Source organism: Pollachius pollachius, assembly GCF_949987615.1.
Source record: "Pollachius pollachius genome assembly, chromosome: 19".
NCBI lineage: Eukaryota > Metazoa > Chordata > Actinopteri > Gadiformes > Gadidae > Pollachius > Pollachius pollachius.
The window spans coordinates 16976103-16999290 of NC_136952.1; the positions used below are offsets into that span (position 1 = coordinate 16976103).

The 23188-nt window shown below is 43.6% G+C and overlaps 1 protein-coding gene and 1 long non-coding RNA gene across 3 annotated transcripts in view; one reads left to right on the forward strand and one right to left on the reverse strand.

The window, feature by feature from the left end:
• Positions 1-18451, reverse strand: part of LOC307090051 (60 kDa lysophospholipase-like) — a 20579-nt gene extending 2128 nt beyond the window's left edge. For both annotated transcript variants that reach the window (XM_079756583.1, XM_079756582.1), the window contains exons 1-16: positions 18076-18451; positions 15887-16016; positions 13878-13989; positions 13464-13589; positions 12630-12713; positions 11961-12087; positions 11729-11841; positions 4449-4634; positions 3991-4104; positions 3611-3730; positions 2543-2638; positions 1557-1720; positions 1162-1248; positions 605-704; positions 197-262; positions 15-62 (exon numbers count right to left, since the gene is read on the reverse strand). In XM_079756583.1, the coding sequence (XP_079612709.1) occupies positions 45-62; positions 197-262; positions 605-704; positions 1162-1248; positions 1557-1720; positions 2543-2638; positions 3611-3730; positions 3991-4104; positions 4449-4634; positions 11729-11841; positions 11961-12087; positions 12630-12713; positions 13464-13589; positions 13878-13989; positions 15887-16016; positions 18076-18244 (1812 nt within the window). In that variant the 5' untranslated portion in view covers positions 18245-18451 and the 3' untranslated portion in view covers positions 15-44. The remainder of the gene's footprint in view (positions 1-14; positions 63-196; positions 263-604; positions 705-1161; positions 1249-1556; positions 1721-2542; positions 2639-3610; positions 3731-3990; positions 4105-4448; positions 4635-11728; positions 11842-11960; positions 12088-12629; positions 12714-13463; positions 13590-13877; positions 13990-15886; positions 16017-18075) is intronic.
• A 1192-nt stretch (positions 18452-19643) lies between these two features.
• LOC307090505 lies at positions 19644-22604 on the forward strand. The gene is made up of 4 exons (XR_013812657.1): positions 19644-19844; positions 20452-20568; positions 20748-20906; positions 21949-22604. It is a non-coding gene; the product is annotated as an uncharacterized lncRNA (long non-coding RNA).
• The last annotated feature ends 584 nt before the right edge of the window (positions 22605-23188 follow it).

Consider the following 23188-nt stretch of genomic DNA (forward strand, 5'->3'; position numbering starts at 1 on the left):
TGAATATCATTTACCTCACCCCCGTCACCATCATTACCATCATCCTACTCATCACCTTTTTCCTGGAATTGGCGACAAGACAAGACAGACAAGAGTTGATGACAGAGAGACAGAAAAACACACTAAAGTGTGGGGGGGGGAGTAGCGAGGGACAACAACAGAAAAGGTTGTAGCTAAACCTGAAATCAGGGCTCACCTGATCCTTGGCACTCAGGAGGCGATTAAGAAGCGCGACGGCCTCCAACTTGCCAGCCCCCGTGGCCTGGAATGAGGAACAAGTTACTCTCATGTTCAAACACTAGATGGTTCTCCTCCACGCTTTTATCCAAAGCGACTTACATAAGTACATTTGTCAGAAGAAAGAGAAACAATACATCACTGGCTGTACAATAAGGATGTTCATAGAACCAAGGTCCATGCACTAACAATTGTTAGGTTAAACCATTCCCTGTATACAAAGAAGATAGCTATGATAAGACGCTACAGGCTACATGATGCTACTTACTGTTTTGAAGTGCCAGGACATACAACATACAATAAGTGCGTAAGAGGGGTGTTTTTAGGAGAGTAAGAGAAGGAAACGTAAAAGGACTCCAGTACTAACCACTGAAAGGGCCGTCTGTCCGTCGTACCTGGGTGTGTTCAGATCGGCCCCGGCTAGGTGCCAGATCTGCAGACCATCCAGGTCTCCGTGAGCCGCTAGGCTAAAAACACACAAGGTATCAGAGGTCAAAGTAGCCCTAGCCCCTGCAGTTTTTTTATTTTTTAAACAACAGTGAAATGGAAGGAGTGTATGCACTTCATGATTGGCGACGTGGTAATCAATCGTTATGGACACGTTGCGGGCCCCGTATCAGATCTTCAACCAGCACGTTTTACAGGACGTGTTGTAATGCAGCAGGATAGCATCCGGACCGGGACGGAGCCGACAGGTCCAGCGACCCGAGCGTGGGGACCATACGGAGGAGCCAGGCTCCAAGTGCATGGGGGCCAGGGAGAGAGAGAGATGCTGGAGATGAGGAGAGCCGCAGTTTTGCTGCCTGGGAGCATTCCTGCTGCCGCTCAGCGTCAGACTGGGGAGGCTGGTCGTACCTGTGATGACGAGTGTGGGGCTGGTTGTCTCAACGCTTGTCCCCCATATCATCTCCGAGCGCGTCTCACCTGCACAGCTCTGTGCCAGAGACGGCCAGCTGCTCTCGGGACAGGTGGGCTCCAGTCTTCCGCAGGAGCCTCACGATGTCTTTGCGTCTACAGGAGACCACAGACGGGGGAGGGGGGAACATAGGAGTTGTGCATCAGTAACAATTGGGCACCAATGAGTATTAATAGGGGGTTTTGCGACAGAACAAAGATGCACTTGTTGGGAGGTGTCTGTGTTGTTGAGGTGCAAACACAGGGGACAATACAGCGTCTACCATCATATGCTCTTTTTGAATGAGTAGTGGTGACAAAAAGGTATGCAGGTTTCATTAATTGCCAGGCAAGTGTTTATTATTATTAAAATTATTAAAAGCCAGTCAAGCAGAGTTCTTCACAAACATTATTGCGGGGGTTACCTGAAGCGCACTGCGTTAGACAGGGGTGTGTCGCCGTAGCGATCCCGGCTGTGGATGGTGGACCCGTGGTCCAGGAGGTACTGGACCACCTTCAGGTGGCCCTCACATGCAGCGATGTGCAGCGGTGTGCGTCCGTCATAGTCGCCAACACTCAGGTAACTCCCCTAGTCCACACACCATGACTGCCGTTAGTGTTTTAGTTAAATGATGAAAACTGGATGATGATCTAGTTAAAACAGCTGACAGGGCGATATATATTCATTAAGGAAGGATAGAAAAATGGAATCAATGGAAACACGGCTGATCTTAGCCTACAGGTCCCTCAAGGTAGCAGAAGCGATCAATGTTAGAGAGACTAAATAAAGTTACATCAAACCATCAATCTTGTATGTCTGCATCAATCTTGTAGATCTGTATAACTGTCAAGCTGCTGCGTTCAATGTCTTGGCCTTAGGGCTGCAGCTAACGATTCTTTTTTATAAGAACGATTGCTTTCTCTAAGATCTAACAGGATCTTAGAGAAAGCTTAAAGGTGCTTGCTTTTTCTGACAAGCCAACAAAAGCAACATTTCTGTATGGTTAGTCAATTTGGAGGTAGATTTTGAAGGCCTTCCTCCAAAGCGACTCTCCTGAAACACATTAATCCCTCGCTAGCTTTAGCAATAGCTCTGCCTAGCCTTGTGGAAAGCTCTGGTCATGCGTGATGAGTGCATGGGCAGACTGTGTGCAGGTAGCAGGGTAGACAGATGGCCTGGGACAACCACAGACCAGCAATTTCTTTATTTTCCCAGTTTTCTTCCCCAGAGCATTTACTTTATTGATTACTGTTGGGATGTAAGGAGAACAAAAATAAATGCTTCTGAATAATAAATGATAAATGACTATCAAAATAAGATTTAATGAATTTTCTCGCTTGATCGACTCATCGTTGCAGCCCTACCTGGCATGCTACATTATTATTATGTGTTTAATTCAGTGTTGCTTGCCATTTCCCGGATGGATTCCAGGGCCTCCACGTCTCCTATCTTGGCGGCGGCGCAGGCCAGCGGGGGGGCCAGGGCGTCGCGGATGGCTTCCAGCTCCTGGGGAACGGCATTCAAAATCAGTGAAGCTTTATCCGTCACTTTTGACAGAGCTATCAACAAATCCTATTCTCATCTTATCTCTGCAACACAGTGAAAACGAGTACTAGCATTACTGCCACAGTAGTATCCCCCTTTCAATATCGACTGTATTCATAAACTGGACAGGACAATTTTAGAATGGAGCAAGTTCAGAACCTTTGAAATCAATTCAATTAAGATTGAAGAACCACCATCAAATGTGACTTTAGTCACACCCTTCAGTGGCTGTTTATCCCAAATCTTTTCTTCAGATACAGAAAAGATTTGGGATAAACAGCCCGAGATAGCAGTTGGTGTCCCACCCGAATAGGGCGGGGTGGGACACCAACTGCTATCAACCTTTCCGCCGACGGTCAAGGACACTAGCAGCTGGGCACTGAGCACATTTGGATCCAGAAGTAAAGGCTTAGGCTGCGTTCCCATCATTTAAAAAACGGCCCCGCTTACACTTTCCCTCACGAATTGTTGAAATGTTGCTCTGCACTCAGAATTATCGCAGCCATGACATGACATTCTCACTGTTCCCCAGACTCCCAAGTCTGTGAGCATGCCCAGTGGCGTCTAAACACTTGTGGATTTTAGAGAATGCCGGCACTGTTGGAGAAAACTATGAATCCAGGGTTTGTTTGGTTAGGCTTACTTGTGTTGGACGAAAAAAGAAGATACATCAATTGCTCGTTTGGAATAGAACAGACATCATTGGTTCGACAACGGCCCAAATTCAGAACACAAAATCATGGCTGATGGCTCACATCTCAACATGGACACGTCTACAATTAGCCAAGCCTCCAAGCCCTTATAAAAGGTTAGCTGCAAGTAGATCGTATGCGGTGTGCAGGCTGATGGAGACAGACGCTTGCATCTCATTGAAAAACACTGAACTTTTCACATGCAGCATCTCACATAGGGCGTACAACTATTCAGACTGACCTCCTTGCAGCTGATGCTGAGAGACTTGGCGATGACCTGGATGAAGCGGCTGTCACTCAGGTTGAGCTTGGCTCCCGCCAGGTCGGCCATCATCTCCCCTCGCAGGTTCTCGGCCATCATCTGGACCGTGTGAGGTACGTGCAGGAACCCAAAGATAAGCATGCAAACGTGGGGTCGGCAGCGGTCACAACCACATCGGCGGGGTTTGGCTAAACTGATTAACAATTGTTAGTGCTTGGCACTTGGTTCTACGAACGTCCTTACTGTACCGACAGCGATATATTGTTTCTCCTTCTTCTAACAAATGTACTTATTGTAAGTCGCTTTGGATAAAAGCATCTGCTAAATGACCTGAATGTAAATCTAAATGCAAGACCCACCTTCTTTTTGGTCTGGTGGTCCAGCCCTTCAATGGCCAACACGTAAGACAGCTTGGAGAGGACCGCCTCGGGGGTCATGTCCACGCCGGGCAGCAGCCCCGCTTTATACAGGACCTGAGGAGAAGCAGGCGGGAGGGTACCATCCAAGGGCTCATTTTCCTCGTGTGCCATTTTAGGGATTTCTCCTCCAAACGATTCCTCTTATTTCAGTTTTGACGACATTTCGACTGCATTTAAAAACGGCACAGGATGATGGTAGGATTTAGTTAGTTTAGTTTCAATTCCAATTAATTAAGATTGAAGAACCACTTTCAAATGTGACTTCAGTCAAGCCCTTGGTTGGTTGTTTCCCAATAGTATTTGTTTGTGTGGTTATTAATTCACACTTTCGTTACCATTTACTACTGACCCATTCAGCAGAAGCCCTTCTCTGATGGCTAGCCCACGCTAGCTCCTACCTCGCCCGTGGCGTAGACCTTGGACACGGTGCCCCTCAGACACTGGGTGGTGTTGATGATGATCACGCCGCGGTCGGTGGCCTCCTTCAGCTCGGCCAAGAGGTCTGCGCGGTTGTCGGGGGCGTTCCCGGTGCCGTAGGTCTCCAGGACCACGCCCTCCATGGGCGGCTGCAGGAACGACCTCACCTGCGCACACGGGGCAGACGCGTCAGACCACGCCATACATGGACTCCACTGAACTGACCAGACATACGGGTGGAGTCGAAGCTACATGGGACTTTGAGTCGGTCACTGGGACTCTGTCCCCTGCAAAAACCCCTAAGAGTCCCAGAGGTTATGTGCCCCCCTCTGAAAACCTAACTACAAGTCAGGGGGATGGAGATGCACTGCCAGCTTCGCCTTTCCTACTGGGTTTGTCGGTGCATTTATGATTAGTTTTCACACATGTTCCTTTGTACGACACATCAGCTCCCCGTTAAAGAGATCACCAGATATCGCTGAATAAGTGACTTTCTGCAGAGAAGGCTCAGAACCACAGACTCGGAATCCTAACTGCATCCCTACCTCGAGACCTGCTGCTTACCTACAACTCAACCCACAAGTATAATTTGGCCTTTTTGCTAAACCTGAACCTCAACTGCCCTTCCCTCTCCAGCATTATGGCTCTACTCCCCCATCCCCCTCCCTGCATGTGATCCCAGCTCCTCTCCTAAAAGCACATCTGCTGTTGTCTTGTGCTGCTGCCATCCCCGTCGCTGCTTGACTCGCACCCACAGACTTCATTACACGCCGTAACCGTTACCATGGCATCTGTACGTGAAACCGCTAAACGCCAGGAAGGGGGGAGGAGGCGACCATTAACTTACAAAGACATGAGCAGAAAGAATGTAACTAGGCTCGTATCGTCAATCTGAACATAAAGTTGGACAGGTGCACAGCAGGAAAGGCCATTTGCTGATACAATAGGCGGATATACTTTGCCCCAAGCCTCTCGTATAGACTGAAGCGCTTCAAACCCAAAGCAAACTGCTGTGGTACAGTGAACCATGTGACCAGAGCCGGCCCTGGGCATAGGCAGTATAGGCAAATGCTAGGGGCGCCGTCATCCGCGGGGGGCGCCGACAACGGGGTAAGAAAAAAAAAAAAAAAAAAAAAAAAAATATATATATATATATATATATATATATATATATATATATATATATATATATATATATATATATATATATATATATATATATATATATATATATATATATATATATATATATATATATATATAAAAATACTACTTTTTTTTTACCAGTGCCATTACTACTATTATTTCGAAATAATGTAGAAGCCTTTTTTCTGGGTGCCTGCCTGGCTCGTTGCTCTGTACCTGCCCTCTGTGAGAGGGGCGGGGTCAAGAGGCCAGCTGCCTGAATCTGACCGGACCGTGACCCCGAGACGAAGAAAAAGATTAATGACACTGTATCGGAATTATGTCCAAAAGACTGAAGCCATCCGGCGCCCAAAGAAGGAAAAGAAGGAAAGAAGAGGAGGAAAAACGTGAAAAAGATAGAGGTACAGTAATGTCAATGTGATGAAGTGCATGAAATTAATAGTTTAATGCATCGTAGTTACCGTTGTTGGAGCAGAGTGTTAGCTTGCTAGCTTACTTCGGACGATAGCAACATTGTTTAATAATCAATAAATAGCTGAGAATCAGTAAATAACATTAACGCACGATCGACGTGTGTTAATGTTACTCCACCTTAAATTCATCAGGGACGTTTGGAAACTTAACGTTAGGCCTGTTCAGGTGTTATTTTACAGGTGTCTTTCCTGCTTGTATGTCAGTTAAAATGCTTTTAGTTGTCCATCCCCTTTGTAATAGGGTGGTTGTAAGCATTTGGTTTTACGTGTCACAGTTTATGTTTGTTAAAGTTTACATCAGTGTTAAAGTGCAGTTAAAGTGTATCACTGCTAATATTTCATACCTTAGCTTTCACATATCATTCATAGGCTATATATACATATATATTCATTTCACTGCACTTTACTGGTTTTTGCACTGTGGTTAGACTGAATTGCATTGCAATGACAATAAAGTTGAATGAACCTCATCACATTTCATTATTAGTCTATATTAGTCTCATGTATAGCACACCAAGCATCTGTTTTTTTATTAAAATGTAACATGCAGTCGTCACATATACTTCTCTTCTCTTTTCAGATGCAATTTTAAAATATTTCAGTACCACCCCCAGTGACACAGCATCAGGTGCTGCTGTCCCGTCTACCTCTGCACAGCCCAGTGACACAGCATCAGGTGCTGCTGTCCCGTCTACCTCTGCACAGCCCAGTGACACAGCATCAAGTGCTCCTGTCCCGTCTACCTCTGCACAGCCCAGTGACACAGCATCAGGTGCTCCTGTCCCGTCTACCTCTGCACAGCCCAGTGACACAGCATCAGGTGCTCCTGTCCCGTCTACCTCTGCACAGCCCAGTGACACAGCATCAGGTGCTCCTGTCCCGTCTACCTCTGCACAGCCCAGTGACACAGCATCAGGTGCTCCTGTCCCGTCTACCTCTGCACAGCCCAGTGACACAGCATCAGGTGCTCCTGTCCCGTCTACCTCTAAACAGCCCAGTGACACAGCATCAGGTACTCCTGTCCCGTCTACCTCTGTACAGCCCAGTGACACAGCATCAGGACTAAAGGCTGCACCTATAGACCCTGCTGACTGGCCATCTCTTCTTACAGACAAAGTAAGAAGAGAGTTAGTTCACAGAGGACCATTTCAAACAAAAAACAGTTACACATTTCCCCAAAACAACGATGGGAGAAGGTGTCAACATGACTTTTTTAGAGAGTCTTAGTTAATGGGGAAAAAATCTAAAGGAGCTGGCTGATGTATTCCAAAAAGAATGATAGCTTGCACTGCTTCTGCTGCAAAATGTTCTCTACAAAAGATTACAAAACTTAATAAAAAGGGGTTTAAGGACTGGAAAAATGCAAGCCAGTTGCTGAAAGCTCATGAGGATAGCACAATACCCACATGGCAACATGGAAGGAGTTGGATGTCCGTTTTGCAAAGGGGTTAACAATAGATAGGCAAGAGATGGCACTCGCTGAGGCTGAGAGAAACAGGTGGCGTGATGTTCTCTCTCGATTGGTGGCAATAATTCAGTCCTTAGCTGAAAGAAACATAGCTTTAAGGGGGTCCACAGATGCATCAAATAAACCAGACAATGGCAACTTTCTGAAAGAGGTGGAACTCATGGCCAAATTTGATCCAGTAATGAAGCAGCATGTTGGGAGGGTGGAAAAGTCGAGCAAGCAGTCACACACATTATCTGGGTTAAACAATCCAAAATGAACTGATAGACTCCATCAGCTCCAAAATACTGGAAAGCATTGTGGATGAGATCAAAACAATGAAATATTCCTCTATTATTCTAGATTGCACCCCTGAGTCATAAGGAGCAGCTCTCTGTCATTGTCAGGACAGTATCACTAGAAGACTTACCACAAGTTAAAGAACATTTCTTGGGCTTTCTTGTGGCAGAGGAGACAACAGGGGAAAGTTTGTCATCTCTCATCCTAAACAGGCTGGAGGAGGTGAACATCCCCTTTGAGAACTGCAGAGGACAATCCTATGACAACGGTGCCAACATGAAGGGAAAGAATAAAGGTGTTCAGCCTCGGTTGCTTCAGCAGAACCCAAGAGCTTTTTTTGTTGCATGTGGTGCCCACACTTTAAATCTGGTGATAGCTGATGCTGCAAAGAGCACAACAGAAGCCATCAGCTACTTTGGACATTTAACAAAGCTATTCAAGCTCTTCTCAGCCTCCACCCAGAGATGGGATACCCTGCTGAATCATGTTAAAACCACTTTGAAGTCATGGTCAGAGACGAGATGGGAAAGCAGGATAAAAAGCATTGAGGCAGTAAGGTACCAGGCTAGGCAAGTCAGAGGGGCTCTTCTGGAGGTGAGGGAAACTACTTCAGACCCTGTGGTGAGAGTTGAAGCCCAGTCTTTGGCTGAGGAGATAGGATCTTACAGATTTTCCATTTGTACAGCCATATGGTATGACATCCTCAACCAAATCCAGCAGTAAAGTAGTAAACTGTTGCAGTCACCCTCCATGCAGCTAGATGTGGCTGTAGACTTGCTGCAGAAAACCAGAGATTCCATGGCCTGCTACAGAACCACTGGGTTTTCTGATGCACAGACAACTGCAAAGGAGATGTGTGAAGAGATGAACGTGGAGACTGTACTGAAACAACAGTGGTTAAGAACCACAAAAAAGCACTTTGCATATGAGTCTCCAGATGAGCACTTAAGAAAATGGAAACCACATTTTTTAATGTGGTCGTGGATACAGTTTTCTCTTCACTCGATGAGAGATTTCAGAACCTTGGAGAGGTAAAGGACAAGTTTGGAGTGCTCCTCAAGTTCCCCAACTCAGCAAAAGAAGAGCTGCTACAACAATGTCAGACCCTGAGCACTGCTCTGACCCATGATGGGCAGCAAGACATTAATGACAGGAACTTTGTGTGGAAATGCAAAACTTTCCACCTTTGCCAGCAAAGAACATGACAGCCATGGAACTCCTGACTTTCCTGCACGAGAAAAAGCTAAGAGATGTATCCCAATATGTGGGTTGCTCTGAGGATCTCCGCCACTCTTCCTGTTACAGTGGCTTCTGCGGAAAGAAGCTTCTCTAAACTCAAGCTTATTAAATCCTACCTGAGATTAACGATGGCACAAGAACGTCTCAGTGGGCTTTCCATTATAAGCATCAACCATATTGTTGGAAAACAGCTGTCATATGATGACATTATAGATGACTTTGCATCAAGAAAGTCAAGAAGATTAAGGCTGTAAAGTGAGTTTCTTGAGGTGTTGTTGAGGCCTTTAATACAATCAACATGCAGATAGCCCCCTCTGTTGGAATCATGTAAATAGCGGTGAATCAAGAGGTCTCTCATTTTTCTTTCTTTTACTGTGTGCAATAGTGTGTGTTGTTATGTCTGCACTGGTTTCATTATTTATTATTTTGTGCAATACCATATTTATATTGTATTTTTAATTCATTTTATGTCACTTGTTTTCGTGTGCAGTGTTCGTCTTAATGTTTGCCTTATTTATTTTGTATTTTTAATTCATTTTATGTCACTTGTTTTCGTGTGCAGTGTTCGGCTTAATATGTTTGCCATATTTATTTTGTATTTTTAATTTTATCACTTGTTTCTTTCTTTAGTTTTTATTTGGTGTGATATTTTTTACTCAAAGAAATAAAATCTTGAATACACACATTCAGTTTCTATGTGATTGTATGAAAGTTGATTGTGAAATTGACTGCTGCGATGCAAGGGGGCGCCAGCTAAAATCTTGCCTAGGGCACCAAATTACTCTGGGGCCGGCACTGCATGTGACCCAAGGTAGGCAGGGAGGAGGAGGAGGAGGAGGAAAGAGATGGAGAAAGAGGAAGAGGGAGAGAGTCTTTTGATGGTAGACGGGGTAATGGGAGCAGACGGAGACAGTAAAGCAACTCTCTAAAGAAACTAAATATTATAATGCCCGGGCCAACTGGGTGTTTAGTGGGTAATTGGTCATGGCCCATAACCAAACTTCATACACTCCTGGGGGCAAAGGACTGCTGGGGACATCCGAACAGAGCCAGGAAGTGGTATAAGTGAAGTCACAAAACACAAATATAAATTGGAAAAATAATTGAGGGAATTATTATGGCGTTAGACTGGGATCTAACAGGCCAGATTGTGCGTGCATCTTCTTGGATTGTCGTACAGTTTATCGAGTGCAGGTGACAAGCCACGCAGTAAGACAAACATTTGGTGTCTCCTGGTCCTTCAGGAGTGTGGTATATAAAGACATTTGATTTAAATACCCATTTGACATCGCAGTAGGCGTCAGGTCCCTTTCATAAACACCAGACTTTACAACGGGGAGGGGCTCCTGTGGTGAGACGAATTACGCCTTGTTCACACTACATGCGTCCGTCGACGGATGACCGAGGGCGTGTTGGACGTATAGGGGACTAGTCTTTGTAGACGCATACTGCAGCCAATCAAATCACTTCCCACTCCAAAGCTGATGTGTGGATATAAATACAAAAGATGCCACAAACAACAGGGGACTAAAAACAATCCTATCATTCCACATTTCTTTAAAAAAATATAACGGCCCGATTCTTCCTGCTTTTTCCTGCTTGTTATTGCAAAATGGATCCAGTAGAAGCGTGGAGTGTATTTGTATAACCGCGATCTGATTGGCCGACGGATACAGCGCTGCCTGAAAAGTTGAACATTTCTCAACTTTTTGATGCAGGCCATGGAGCCGAATGGACGGATGGAGCAGAATGGACGGACGGACCCACAATGCATTTCACGAGCGCCCCATGCAAAGTGGAGGTAGTGTGAACATGCCCTTAGACTGAGTGGAAATGGAGGATGGGTGGCCTATATTTTAAGTGAAAATGCAACATGGGACTCGGGCCATTTACAAACATGGATCAGGCGACTAATTACAGGGAAGGAAAAAAACGAAATCTTTCTAGAGCAAATATTTGTGTAAAACATTGATGCTATTCTCAGAATTCTCTAAGAAGTTGCAGAGGAAAGGACACTACCACTACTACCAATACCACTACCACTACTTTAGAAGACAGACACATGGCTAGATGGAGGGCTTCCTTCATGCCATAGCCCTGTGTTGTTTGGAGCCCATCGACATAACATAGTGAAATGTATTCCTATCACTGAGCAAAGCCTGTGTAGTACACTTACACATACATAGTAGTTGACACATATGGATGTCATAAAAGAGAAAAAGCAAAAGGTATTTTGACTAAGTCACACGTATTGATATAATGGAATGGCGCCAACACTGCAGACAAGATCATGATTGAAAAAAAATGTTTGTTTTTTCGAAACAACCTGTGACCACGAGGTGCACACTATGCATCACTCTCTCTCCAATCCTCCCCCTCTCCCTCCCTTGTGGACTCCCTGTATATATAGCCTCCCTCCCTGTATAAATAAATAAATAAATAAATAAATAAATAAATATATATATATATCCCCATCCCTTTCCCCCTCTTTCTCCCTCCCTTACCCTCTCTCCCTTCCTCTCCCTCCCTCAAGCTTACTTATTTGCTCCCTCCCACTCCCTCCTACTTGCTCCTTCTTTGTATATCAACCTCCCTCCCTCTCTCCCCTATTTGTAGCCATCTCCCGCCGTCTCCCCTCCTCCCCTGGCTGACTTACGGTTGCGGCGGTGATGCCAGGGAACAGCCTCAGCAGGCCCACGTTGCGGTTCAGCTCTGTGCTCACGCAGAACTTGGTGGAGGTGTTGGCTCTCCACACCGTGTCCCAGTTGACTGTGGGGGACCGAGCATTAACTAAATCGCCACGGTAACCACAACTGGAAATACAAACCATAAGGTAGCACCATGACAAGCCATTCAATCATCCATCCATCCATTTATTCATCCATTACCTGTTATATCCACGTCCATCTTGGCCAGGGGGGGCAGGTTAGGGGAGGCGAAGGCATTGAAACTCCCGGTGTCCACTTTGGTGACGCGGTTTCCCCTGTACAGTTTGTTGCGGAAGTACACGCATACCTTGATAGGAAGAGACGTGCAGGTGAACAATGTATTTTGATATGGATTTAATAGTACAATCTTTCTGATGAGGACAGCAGCCATGAACAAAAAGTCTGTCGGGAAGGATGTTCGTTCAAGCTAAACCATTATAGTTTCATTCACTCGCTAGACAAGTGAATTCAGCTATAATAGTGTCAAAATATCAACTGTTTAATCTTTCCTGTAAAAAAGGGAGTATAATCAGTTAGTTTTAATTGTCTTCCTAGTATCTTGTTGTACTCCCTGACAGTCCTCTTACTGTTTGAGATAATCACCTGCTGTTGCGAAACACACCAACGTTTACTCAACAATCTCGTTGACTGAGAATGTTAACAGTTTTGTTTCTTTTCCTCCACATAAAACTATAACAAATTGTCAATTACAACAATGACTAATTTTCTGTGTGATTTACAAATCAGTTTTTGTGTTAACAAATGTTAATAGAAGAACCAACTGACACACAGTAGCAACATATAGTATCTACCTGCAGTAGCCAACAGTAGCAGCCTCTTATTGCTCACCTCCGGAATTACAAACAGACCAGCGATCAGCAGCGCCCCCATCAGGTTGTCCCTGCCATCGCTCCTCATTTCATAAATTGGCACCTGGAAGAAGGGTTATGTTTTCAAATCAAATAATTACATTAGAAAAGTGGTGCATCGGTGACTAACACCACTGATGTGCAAACCAGTCGGGAGACAATATGCCTTGGTTACCCGGGTTTAAACGTCTTATGCTACATGTCACACCCTCACTCTTTCAACAAACTCTACTATCCTGTCGATACAAAAGTAAAGTAGACAGACATTTACATTGACATTTGGGGCATTTAGCAGACACTTTATTCAAAGCGACTTACAATAAGTACATTTGTCAGAAGAAGGAGAAACAATATATATAATGACAGTATAAATAAAGCTTGAGCTGCTGCCCCCTTGACATGACCCCGGATAAGCGGATAAAGATGAGGATGAGGATAACGACAGTATATCCTTACTGCCAGCACAGTAAGAATGTTCATAGAACTAGGTGCAACAAAGCACTAAAAATTGTTCGGTTAACCCATTCCCTGTATACACCAAAGATAGCTAGGATAAGATGCGACAGAGACAGACAGACAGACAGACAGACAGACAGACAGACAGACAGACAGACAGACAGACAGACAGACAGACAGACAGACTACTTCTATTCATTCCCAAAGCGAAATTTAAGTGCCACAGTCATAAAATAATAAAAGAGTGGTATTGCATCAGCAGCCTCAACTGATCTGTCACATCTTGACTGGGGCCCCATAGCATTATCCAGGGGCTGTTGTGGTGTCAGCCCAGACCTCGTCAGACCACAGGCGTTACCTGGGAGCCAGTGAGGATGACGGGCTTGCCCAGGTGCTCACACATGAAGGACAGGGCGGAGGCCGTGTAGGCCATGGTGTCCGTGCCGTGGAGAATCACGAAGCCATTGTAGCACTCATAGTTTTTCTACCGAGACAAATATAAGATGGTTTAAAAGGGTGATGTGACCAATCTATGGAAAACACATTTTTGTTTAGTCAATGAGCAGATACATCTATCCAACACACACCAGCAATGCCTTCTTCTTAAATGTTTCACCTTATATTTAATTGATGAGCAGAAGGGTGTGAAACATCATGCTCTATGATGCCTGCAGGTAGGTTTCTGGCCTTGTTCATTCAACTAACATTTCGTTACCCAAAAGGCATGATAATTAATGTCCTGCAGAGAAACTGATAATTGGGCATCACGTACCTCGATATCCTTCCCGATTTTCCCCCAGTCCTCGGTCGTCATGTTGGAGGAATCCAGTAAGGGGCTGTACTCTAGAAAGGTGTACACTACCCGTTTATTGTCCTTGTACGACCTGTGAAAAGACGTAGACTTTGCAATTATCAAATACATTACCCAGCCGATTAAAAGGGAGGGCGTTAAAAGTAAGCAGTGAATACAGCAGTTACAACGAAGGCAGATATTCAGCATAACAATGAAAAAGTTTGACAAAAAGCAGTAATGGATCACACAGGAAATCATACGTTCATTCTGTTCATCCTAGTTTATGCTTAAACTGGAGAGCGTTGGGAAATGTTTGAAAAACCGAAGCATGTTCAACGAAACGATGGACTGTTCAGCAGATCCCCTTCTGCTTGAGCTGCAGGGGGTCCCAGGAAAAGAGGGCACCTACCAGGCAAAGCAGCTGGGAAAAGAGTCTCCTTTTAATAGGAAAGGCAGTGGGTGTCTGCGGACGCCCCTCTAAATAACCAGGGCCCTTTTCTCTACAGTCACAGAGAGGAGGGGGGGTGGGGGATAGATAAAGCAGCAGGGGGGGATGCTCTATTTTCTTTAAACTACCTGAAAATTGACAGACCGACTGACAATACCCCAGTCAGCCCTCGGTCCAACGTGCAGCCCTGGAACATGTTGTGGATCAGCTTATGGTGCCACCAGCACAATATGCTAACCACAGTTATTTCTCTGGCTGCCAGTGTAGCCTCAAGGTGTGACAAGGTAGTGCATAGAATACTGACGCTAGGATGCCCCGCTGTCTGATGAATGGAGGACTAACTGATGAATGGGGGGGGGATAAAGGTTGTGGGGGTGTGGGCCGGCCTTGTGGCCTGTCTCTCAATAAACAACAAATAAAGCATCATTAGCCAAAAATCAATTCCGTCCAACATATTCTAGGCAAAAGCAAATGATCCACAGCACCCCCATCAGACCGGCCTATGAGGCTTCCTCATTCGCAACTACCTCTCGCCATTACCTATTTACTGAAAAAATTGGTAAAAAACAAATACATTAATTATTTAATCATGCTGAACATGCCAACACATATCCAAAATGTAATGCAAAACACATGCATAATTACATTTTCAATTAGGATTATCTCAACTCACTATCTCAAAAGTGCCAAGATAAGAGCAGAAAAAAGGAGTTAACAGCTTCAGAAGGAGAGATACCCCAAGTGATGAGCAACATCCAAAAACACAAACCCTTTTCCTCAAAGCTTCTTCTTTAGCCCACAACCTGCCACCCTCTTTACTTGTATTGAAGTCACAGAGGGCTGATGTCACATGACCCATGACCAAACTGACCAATACAGTAGCTTGTCAATGTGCCTCAGGAATCTCAGCAAGGCCTTTTCTGAACTGCAAGCAGGATCTTACAACGTGCTCGTGGCACAAGGATTTCAGGCACCATGATAAAGCATAGTAGAGACGCACACAATGCTTCCAGTACTACAATACCATTTAAAGCGCTCTTCAGCATGGCTGCTTGGGTTCCTGTCGGGGCAACACAGTAGTTGAGAGTAGGAAGAAAGGATGTAGAGTGTATCTGTTGCAGTAATGGTGGGAGCTGGTGGGGCTGTTGCTTTATTTTGTACCCCTGGTGATACTAAATTTAAACCAAGAGATGAATACAAAAGTATGTAACCATGACTTGGCCTGTACATAGTGCTGTGGCTTGCTAGAAGTTCAAAATGAACCCTCCATTCTTGAGCACGAGTCTTTGTCCATAGTAAAATGAACACATCTTCGACAACCTTAGCCCACACATCAGGTCGACAAATACTTAACTTTTAAATATTAATTAGTTAGTGTAGAACTTACTAGTCATTCAATGGTGACTACTAAATAGTCCAATGGGATTGCTTAATTCAATTTTATTTGTATAGCCCTTAATCACAGGTACAGTCTCAAGGGCTTAACAGGCAATATATTTATGACATATTGAAGGGGTGTCTTGGTGGACGAAAGGCTTACGGCAGGACCAGTGTTTTGTCCGGGGTATCGTAGAATTTGTACAAGCCTGTGTCCTGGGCATACTGCTCATCGTGGAAGGTGGTCAGCTTTCGCAGGCCCTCCACAAACGCATTGGATTCCGGTGAGAGGACTGGGGGTGAGACAAAATCAATCAGTCTTTAAGAGGCATGCGTTTGAGGCGGCCCAGAAACCTGGCTGACAGTGAACTCTGCTGGTAACAAGGAAAAATGCAGTTGGTGCACATGCGCAAGAATATAATATAACTTTAATTTTTTTTTGATTTTGTTTACATGTTAGTGTTACATTACGTATTCACAGATTGAGAAAAATCGTATGAACCGAAACCTTAAACAGAACCTTAAACTGCAAGAAATTAAAACCATTAAGCCATAGTCTCATTTTACACATTCAAGTAGGGCTCCTCCATTTATTATATCATACCATTTGTAATCATAATGCTAAATAGATTTCTCAGGCAGTATATATAATTTAATTTTATTTGTCAATACAATGCATGCATGACTGCACTCATGGCATGCAAGCTTGTACATCAAGCTTGCTTGCCATATGGCTGAAAAGCTTATTCAAACCTGAGAAGTTTTAACTACATTTGAGGAAATGTTTTCGTACTGGAGTACTTTAATGTACGATTTTTTATTTCAATACATATAAACCATTGGAAATTTCACTTAGTTGATGAGAAGTACATTATTAACCGTCAATTTCAGCTGTGACATTTGCAGTTGATATGTGCCTTCAGACATACTGCATGTCAGGAGGACCTCCATGTTTGTTATTGTATTTGGGCCAGGCCACTTTAAGCTTTCCATGAATCTGTGGGTTGCTGTTATTATGACACAGTTGTTGCGTAACCTTTCAGTGCACTTTGTGGTTACTACTACTTGAAGGTTTGAACGCCCCAAAGAAACAGCCAAATTGTTTTAAAAAACATCACATAACACAAAAGGAATTGGTAGCATAGCACATTTGAATTCATCTAGAAATGCATCCCCTCAACTTCACACAAATGAAATCCAAGAAAGCCTTCTTTCCAATCTCAGTATTGGCCTTCCAATACTGTGAAGCACCAGGAAAACACACAGAACATTTTAGGGAAGAAAACCACAAAACTGATATTTCGGTGTTATTCCGTCATCACGTCTGATGTCACTGCTTGAAACATGAACCTATGTGCTGGGCGCTGTCTCCCTCGACTCCAAGCATGAGTAGTTATATTTACACAGTCAGCATTGAGTTACTGTTTAGCATCGCTACTGAAGAAGGGCAACTCGCTCCACCCCTATCACTGGACAAATGGGTGAATGACTCCAGTGGGGTCAGGCTGACTTTTATAATTCTATAGGTAGGGAACATTGGAATGACCAGGAATGGTCAGATTGATTCACTCATCAAGGGCATTGTTCAAATTAATGAACTGATGTGCCACAATTTCCCCCAGCTAAATAAAAATAAACCTGAAAATAATTGTTGGTGCCAAAGTGCCAAAGTGTTAAGTTACTGCTCTTACCGAATCTCGATCAGTGAAGACTAAAACCAGGTTCCTAGATCTTAGTGTAGTTATGGACTCAGAGCTAAACTGTAATAGCAAAATTAGGATTAGGATTTTTTCTTTATTGCCATTTATGCAGAACATAATAGGAATTTGTCTCAACGTTCCAGTGTGTGTGTTTAACAAATATTGTTCATGGTTTAGGACCAACATACATCTTCATCTGCTTGCGTGTTGTGAGCCAACTTCAGCCCTCAGCTTGGATTGATCCAAGCTTGGTGAAGCAGCTTTTATTTTATTTCTTTACTGATCAACAACACTCTTTTTTCAACAGTCGACACGACGTTAATTTGAAACCTTCACAGACAGACACATAGTTGACTAGCGCTGGCCGAGTTTGTGTTCCCCAATTACGCTCTTCCAGATCCCAACTGAAATGATTGAACAGCGTGCCTGTGTGCATGTCATCAGGAGTGTGATGCTTCAACCTAAACAGCAGTAAATGTAGGTGTATCTGTCTGTTGTTATTTTTTACTATTCCTTGCAATGAATTGCTCACTAACGCACGTAGTAGACTCAGCGTAATCTGCATCCTAAATGTCCAAGTAGATAGTCCATCAGATGATTCCCTATAAACGTGATACTCTCTCCCGGCTCATCTGAGAATATCGATAGTTACCGTCGTTATGACTCTTCATTCCGATGGTTCCTCCGGTGTTGATGACCAGTACTCGAACCTCTCGCCTACTGCCATGCGGCGTGCAGTTTCGCATCGCGTTGGGGAGGCTGTCCAGAGACTCCGCGTCGCTGAATTTGGGATTAGACAAAGCTCGAGCAAGTGAAGTCATGTTTTCAGAGATCGAGGGAGGATTCGACGTAGACGTCTTATACTAAACCCCTATCGGCTCTGGCCCTAGCTTTGTATCCGACCACAACAGTGGAGTCTTAAGGGCTCTCTATGATCCCACGTTCCCGCAACGCAATGACCACGCAGACGCTTCGACGCAGTATTGAACGTTTATGTTTCTGCGTCGGGTTTTAGTGACGCCTTGTTCACACTACATGCGATTGCGTCCGTCAACGGATGACCGAGGGCGTGTCTGACGTATAGGGGACAAGTCTCTGTAGACGCATACTGCAGCCAATCAAATCGCTCCCCGCTACAAAGCCGATGTGTGGATATAAATACAAAAGATGACACAAACAACAGGTGGCTAAAAACAATCCTATCATTCCACATTTCTTAAACAAAATGTAACGGCCGGATTTTTACTGCTTCTTCCTGCTTGTTATTGTGAATGGATCCAGGAAACGTGTGAACAGCGATCTGATTGGCCGAAGGATCCGCCGCTGCCTGAAATTTGAACATTTCTCAATTTTTTGATGCAGGCCACGGAACCGAATGGACGGACGGACCCACAATGCATTTCGCAGGCGGCCCATGAAAAATCAATGAGATCCGTCGACAGACGAAGGTAACGTGAACAAGGCGTGACTTTTCAGGCTGCAACGGATCCGTCAGCCAATCAGATAGTCGGCAAATACCCCTCCCCCATCCGTCAGACACACCTTCCGTCGTCCGTTGACGGACGGATGCAATGGGCAAGCTAGGTCAGACTCACTATTTTAGGCCACTTGAATTCCAATTCACATGTGAAAAAAAAGAGGCTAAACTTATGTTGATGTTAAAATTAACTGCCCCCAGTAGTCTTCCTTAAATTTTTTGTGCTTACTAACCAGCAATAAATGAATTCATTTATATTCAAAAAAGTTATGTTTCTGGAATTGGTATCCATTATTAGCAATTGTATTTTCTTCTCTTTTATTCTTCTGCTTTACCTCGTCTCTCATGCGTCTTCGCGTAGAGTCGGTAAACTCTGTCGGTGGCATGTTTCTTTAAATATTGCCGCCGTAAAGGATTAGGGGATACCACTATCTCCTTTCCTTTCGCAAAGGAAGCTCAGGAGTAACCTATGCTAAAGGAGGGTTAAAGGAAGCATCGAGGCTCCTTTCCTAAGCATTTTTAGAATTCGAACCGCCTTTCCTCCAAGCACTTCCAGGTCATCTCCATAGGAAAGGAAATTTCCTATGCAAAAAAGAGAATTCGTAGAGGCCCCCATTCTAATTTCCCTAGCCCAGAGGTCCCAGGTGGGTCTCCCGGAAGGGGCGGACTTACGAGCTCTATTCGGCTGTTAAATCGTGACGTAACACCCTTTCAAAATAAAACTTCCGGGTCCAACCGCTCCGTCGAACATCAAAACAAACAACAATGGCTGAACCGGTGAACCTTTTTACAATAGCTTCTTTCTTCAGCGAGACACCTGAAAGAGTAAAGAAAGGGTTGAATTCGTTTCGCTCCAACAGAGTGGTCAGTGTAGCTGTTTTGCCTTGGGAGTTATAAAGGGTAGCGTCCAGGCATCACAAAAAAATAAAGTTTACGAGGTTGAGGTGAGTTGGAAGTTAGCCCTTGACATCTAGGATAGTTGACATCTAAGTTAACGTTAAAGATGATACGTTATTCCATGTTCTGAATGAAGTTATACTCAACAAAAGTACAGGACTGGTAAAACGTTGAACTTAAATGAAGATGAAACTAAAAATATATAGGTCATGTTTTGTATGTACGTGAAGTTAGTGAAGTTGACATGAATCTGCCAGCCCCTGGTATTGTTAGGCTAACGTTAGTATCTTTGAGATGAGTTAGTGTGAGGAGAGAATTGTGTTCAATATAGGTCCATGTTGAGGGACAGACAATGAAGTACAGCAGCTGCCAGTGCCCAATCGGTCGGGACAAGTGCCACCATATGGCGGCAGTAAATAAAACAATTAAAAACAATGAGATGGTAAATGTCAGTCAAACAAGGTAATTATATTTATTAAATTAAAAGTGCAGCAGAGAACATTATAAAGCTATTTAAATGCTAGGCTAAAGATCTAAGTTTTAAGTTTTCCTTTAAAAATATCTGTCGAGCTGGCTTCTCTGATGCAATGAATCATATTTATCAAACAGTGCCACCGTGCACTCATGCTTTATCATGTGATTTTCTCATTTCAGCTGGAATCAAAAGACCTGGCTGTTACTCAGGAAGACAAAGACTGGGTACAAGCAACCCTGTCCCAGCTTGGATGTTTTACCGGGATTGGATGGATTCTCAGTCAAGAAAGTCCTCGGGTAAGACTTATGTGTTAGGTGGTTAGTTTAGGGATGTAATGATACACTGAACTCACAATTTAATTTGATTTGTGATACAGAGTTCACAATACATTTGTCCACCTTACTGAAAGGTAATTGGCTTGAAAGGAATTAAAGTATGTGCATTCCTAAAACTGTTTACTTTACTTTGAATCTAGACTCTCCCGATCAAGACATTTGAGGGGCTAGTGACCAACCCAGACTACGCTGAAGCTGAGGACAAGGCTCTTCATTTGCTGTCATCATTTGTGGTCACCGATGGGGAGAAGCAGCAGATTCGAAAGAGCCACGGTTGGGCAAGCAAAGAATGCATTATGGTATGAAACTGCATTAACAAAAACAAGAGATACAACCTGAAACAATACAAAACTAGTTATTTACAACTGCATGTTAATAATAGTAGTAGTAGTAGTAATAATAAATTCCAACAAGAGCCTGGCATGTGACCTCCAGGGGTCCGTTTCAGGGGGTAAAAGTAAAAGCTGTCCTCGCACAATTGTGCTGATATAGGTAGGCTTTATTCACTGTATGGACAAGTGGGGGTGAGACACCCTCACCATGTTGCTGTAAAAATACGCTCTTTTAATCAACAGACGCTTTTTTATATCGGAAGCTTTGCAAGACTTTAACGTCCAAAGCCACATTCCTAAGCATGTTAACACAGATGTTACAAAATCTCCTGTAGTAAACCATATGAAGTACAACAAACACAGGCCTAACAGTACATATTTAATTCTGAATGAAAAGCATGTCGAAAATAATTAGCCTATTTGAAAGATATGAGGGCTAAGAATTCGCTATTGATCTTAAATGATCAATCAAACAAAAAATCATTATGGAACAGGCCTAAATAAATAAATAAAAACGATGAAGATTTCTGCAGTAATCTGCTCTTAAAGAGAAGAACTCGCTGTTCTGACACTTCCTTCATTCACTCTTCACATTAAGATGAAAACGTACTCAGAGTATGTTGAAGCAAACCTGCCAGCGAGCAGGTTAGGTTTGCTGAGTCTGTTGCCGCAGTAGCTGACTCAGAGTAACGCTGAACTTGCTTCCTGAAACGGAAAACTCAGAGTATCCACTTACTCTGAATTTCCACATAACCTGCTTTCTGAAACAGACCCCAGTCTACATGAACTCTCATGAATCTCTTATTTTGTTTCCTCCTTCCTTATTTAAAACACTGCTTGGCCAGTACAACCTCAAACAAGGATCAAAAGTAAGTTTTAGGTAGTAGGGGATTATTTAAATTGACAGCATCTGTGTTCCTAAGAATACACTTAATAAAACAGTGGTCGTCAACATCAGCAGGTTTGGTGACTAATATAATACTTTTTTTTTTGTTTCTTCTTTTCCAAGGCATGTGATTGGGGAATTCTCCATGAGCCAAGAGCAAAGCAGCAGTATACGGAGAGCACTAGTGTCGGTATCCAGGAGAGGGGTTTGTTCCTTTCGGACAGTGGCCTGCTCGGTGGATCTCCAGATGGGGCAGTGTCTGACAACTGCATTGTGGAAGTGAAATGTCCATGGTCAGCCAGAACAAAGACTATCCGACAGACAGCAGAGAGTAGGGACTTTTATCTTTACTTGGACAAAGTGACTGATACCTTGACACTAAAACCGACACACAACTATTGGCATCAAATCCAGGGCAACCTACATCTGACTGGAACTAGCAGCTGTCCCCTAATTGTATGGACTCCTGTGGATCTTGTCATCCTTCCCATCCTCAAAGACCCATTATTGGCTATTAACATCAAAACTCTGGAGATAGTGTTTCCTTCCATATGTTCTGTCAGTGTTAAGTCAACCATCACATGAAGAGCAATGACAGGTTCATTAATGATTTGTGGTTCTAAATTTTTAGAGATTAATTGATAATTTGTCAATAGTACATTTTATCTACACTTCACTACTGAAGCTGAATTTGATGATCTGTGAAAATTATATTTTTATCAAAGTTAACAACTTCGGCTTTAATGTCCTTTTTAATTAGTTTTTTACAGTTATGATAAATTAAGTAACAATGTTTTTTGACAAATAAAATGTTTATTCATGCAAACAGTAAAAAATGTATACTGTATTACTTTTTATATGTTTGAAGGGGAACACACTAGTAAAAATCGAGAACAGGAGGATTTTTTTCAGTTGACAGACATGTTATATTTAACTCAACCTAAAACATTCAGTGCAGTAGCAGGGTTTGACACCCATACAGCATACAGCCACATTTTTTTTCAACACACATTGACGATCATTCAATTTCACAGAGAATGGGTGTTTGCAGGTTAGTAAGACACACATACTTTCAGTATATTGTTGATGTTTTCTCTGAACTGGTGTGGAACGTGTCACAAAATGTTAAACAGTTTCAGTCTCTGGATAGAACGCTCCACATGTATCCTTGCACAGGAGATTAGTCGGTTGTTCTTCGCTTCCTCATGTGTGAACTGTCCGTTGACGAGGAAAGATGGGCTGTTTAGCAGAACTCCCTCCGGCAAAATGTCTTGTATGGTGAAGCCCTAGTCTGCCATAACCATGTCACCTGGTTGTAGATGTTGCAGAAGTCTACAATCAGCTGTTATTGCCTTGTCTGAGG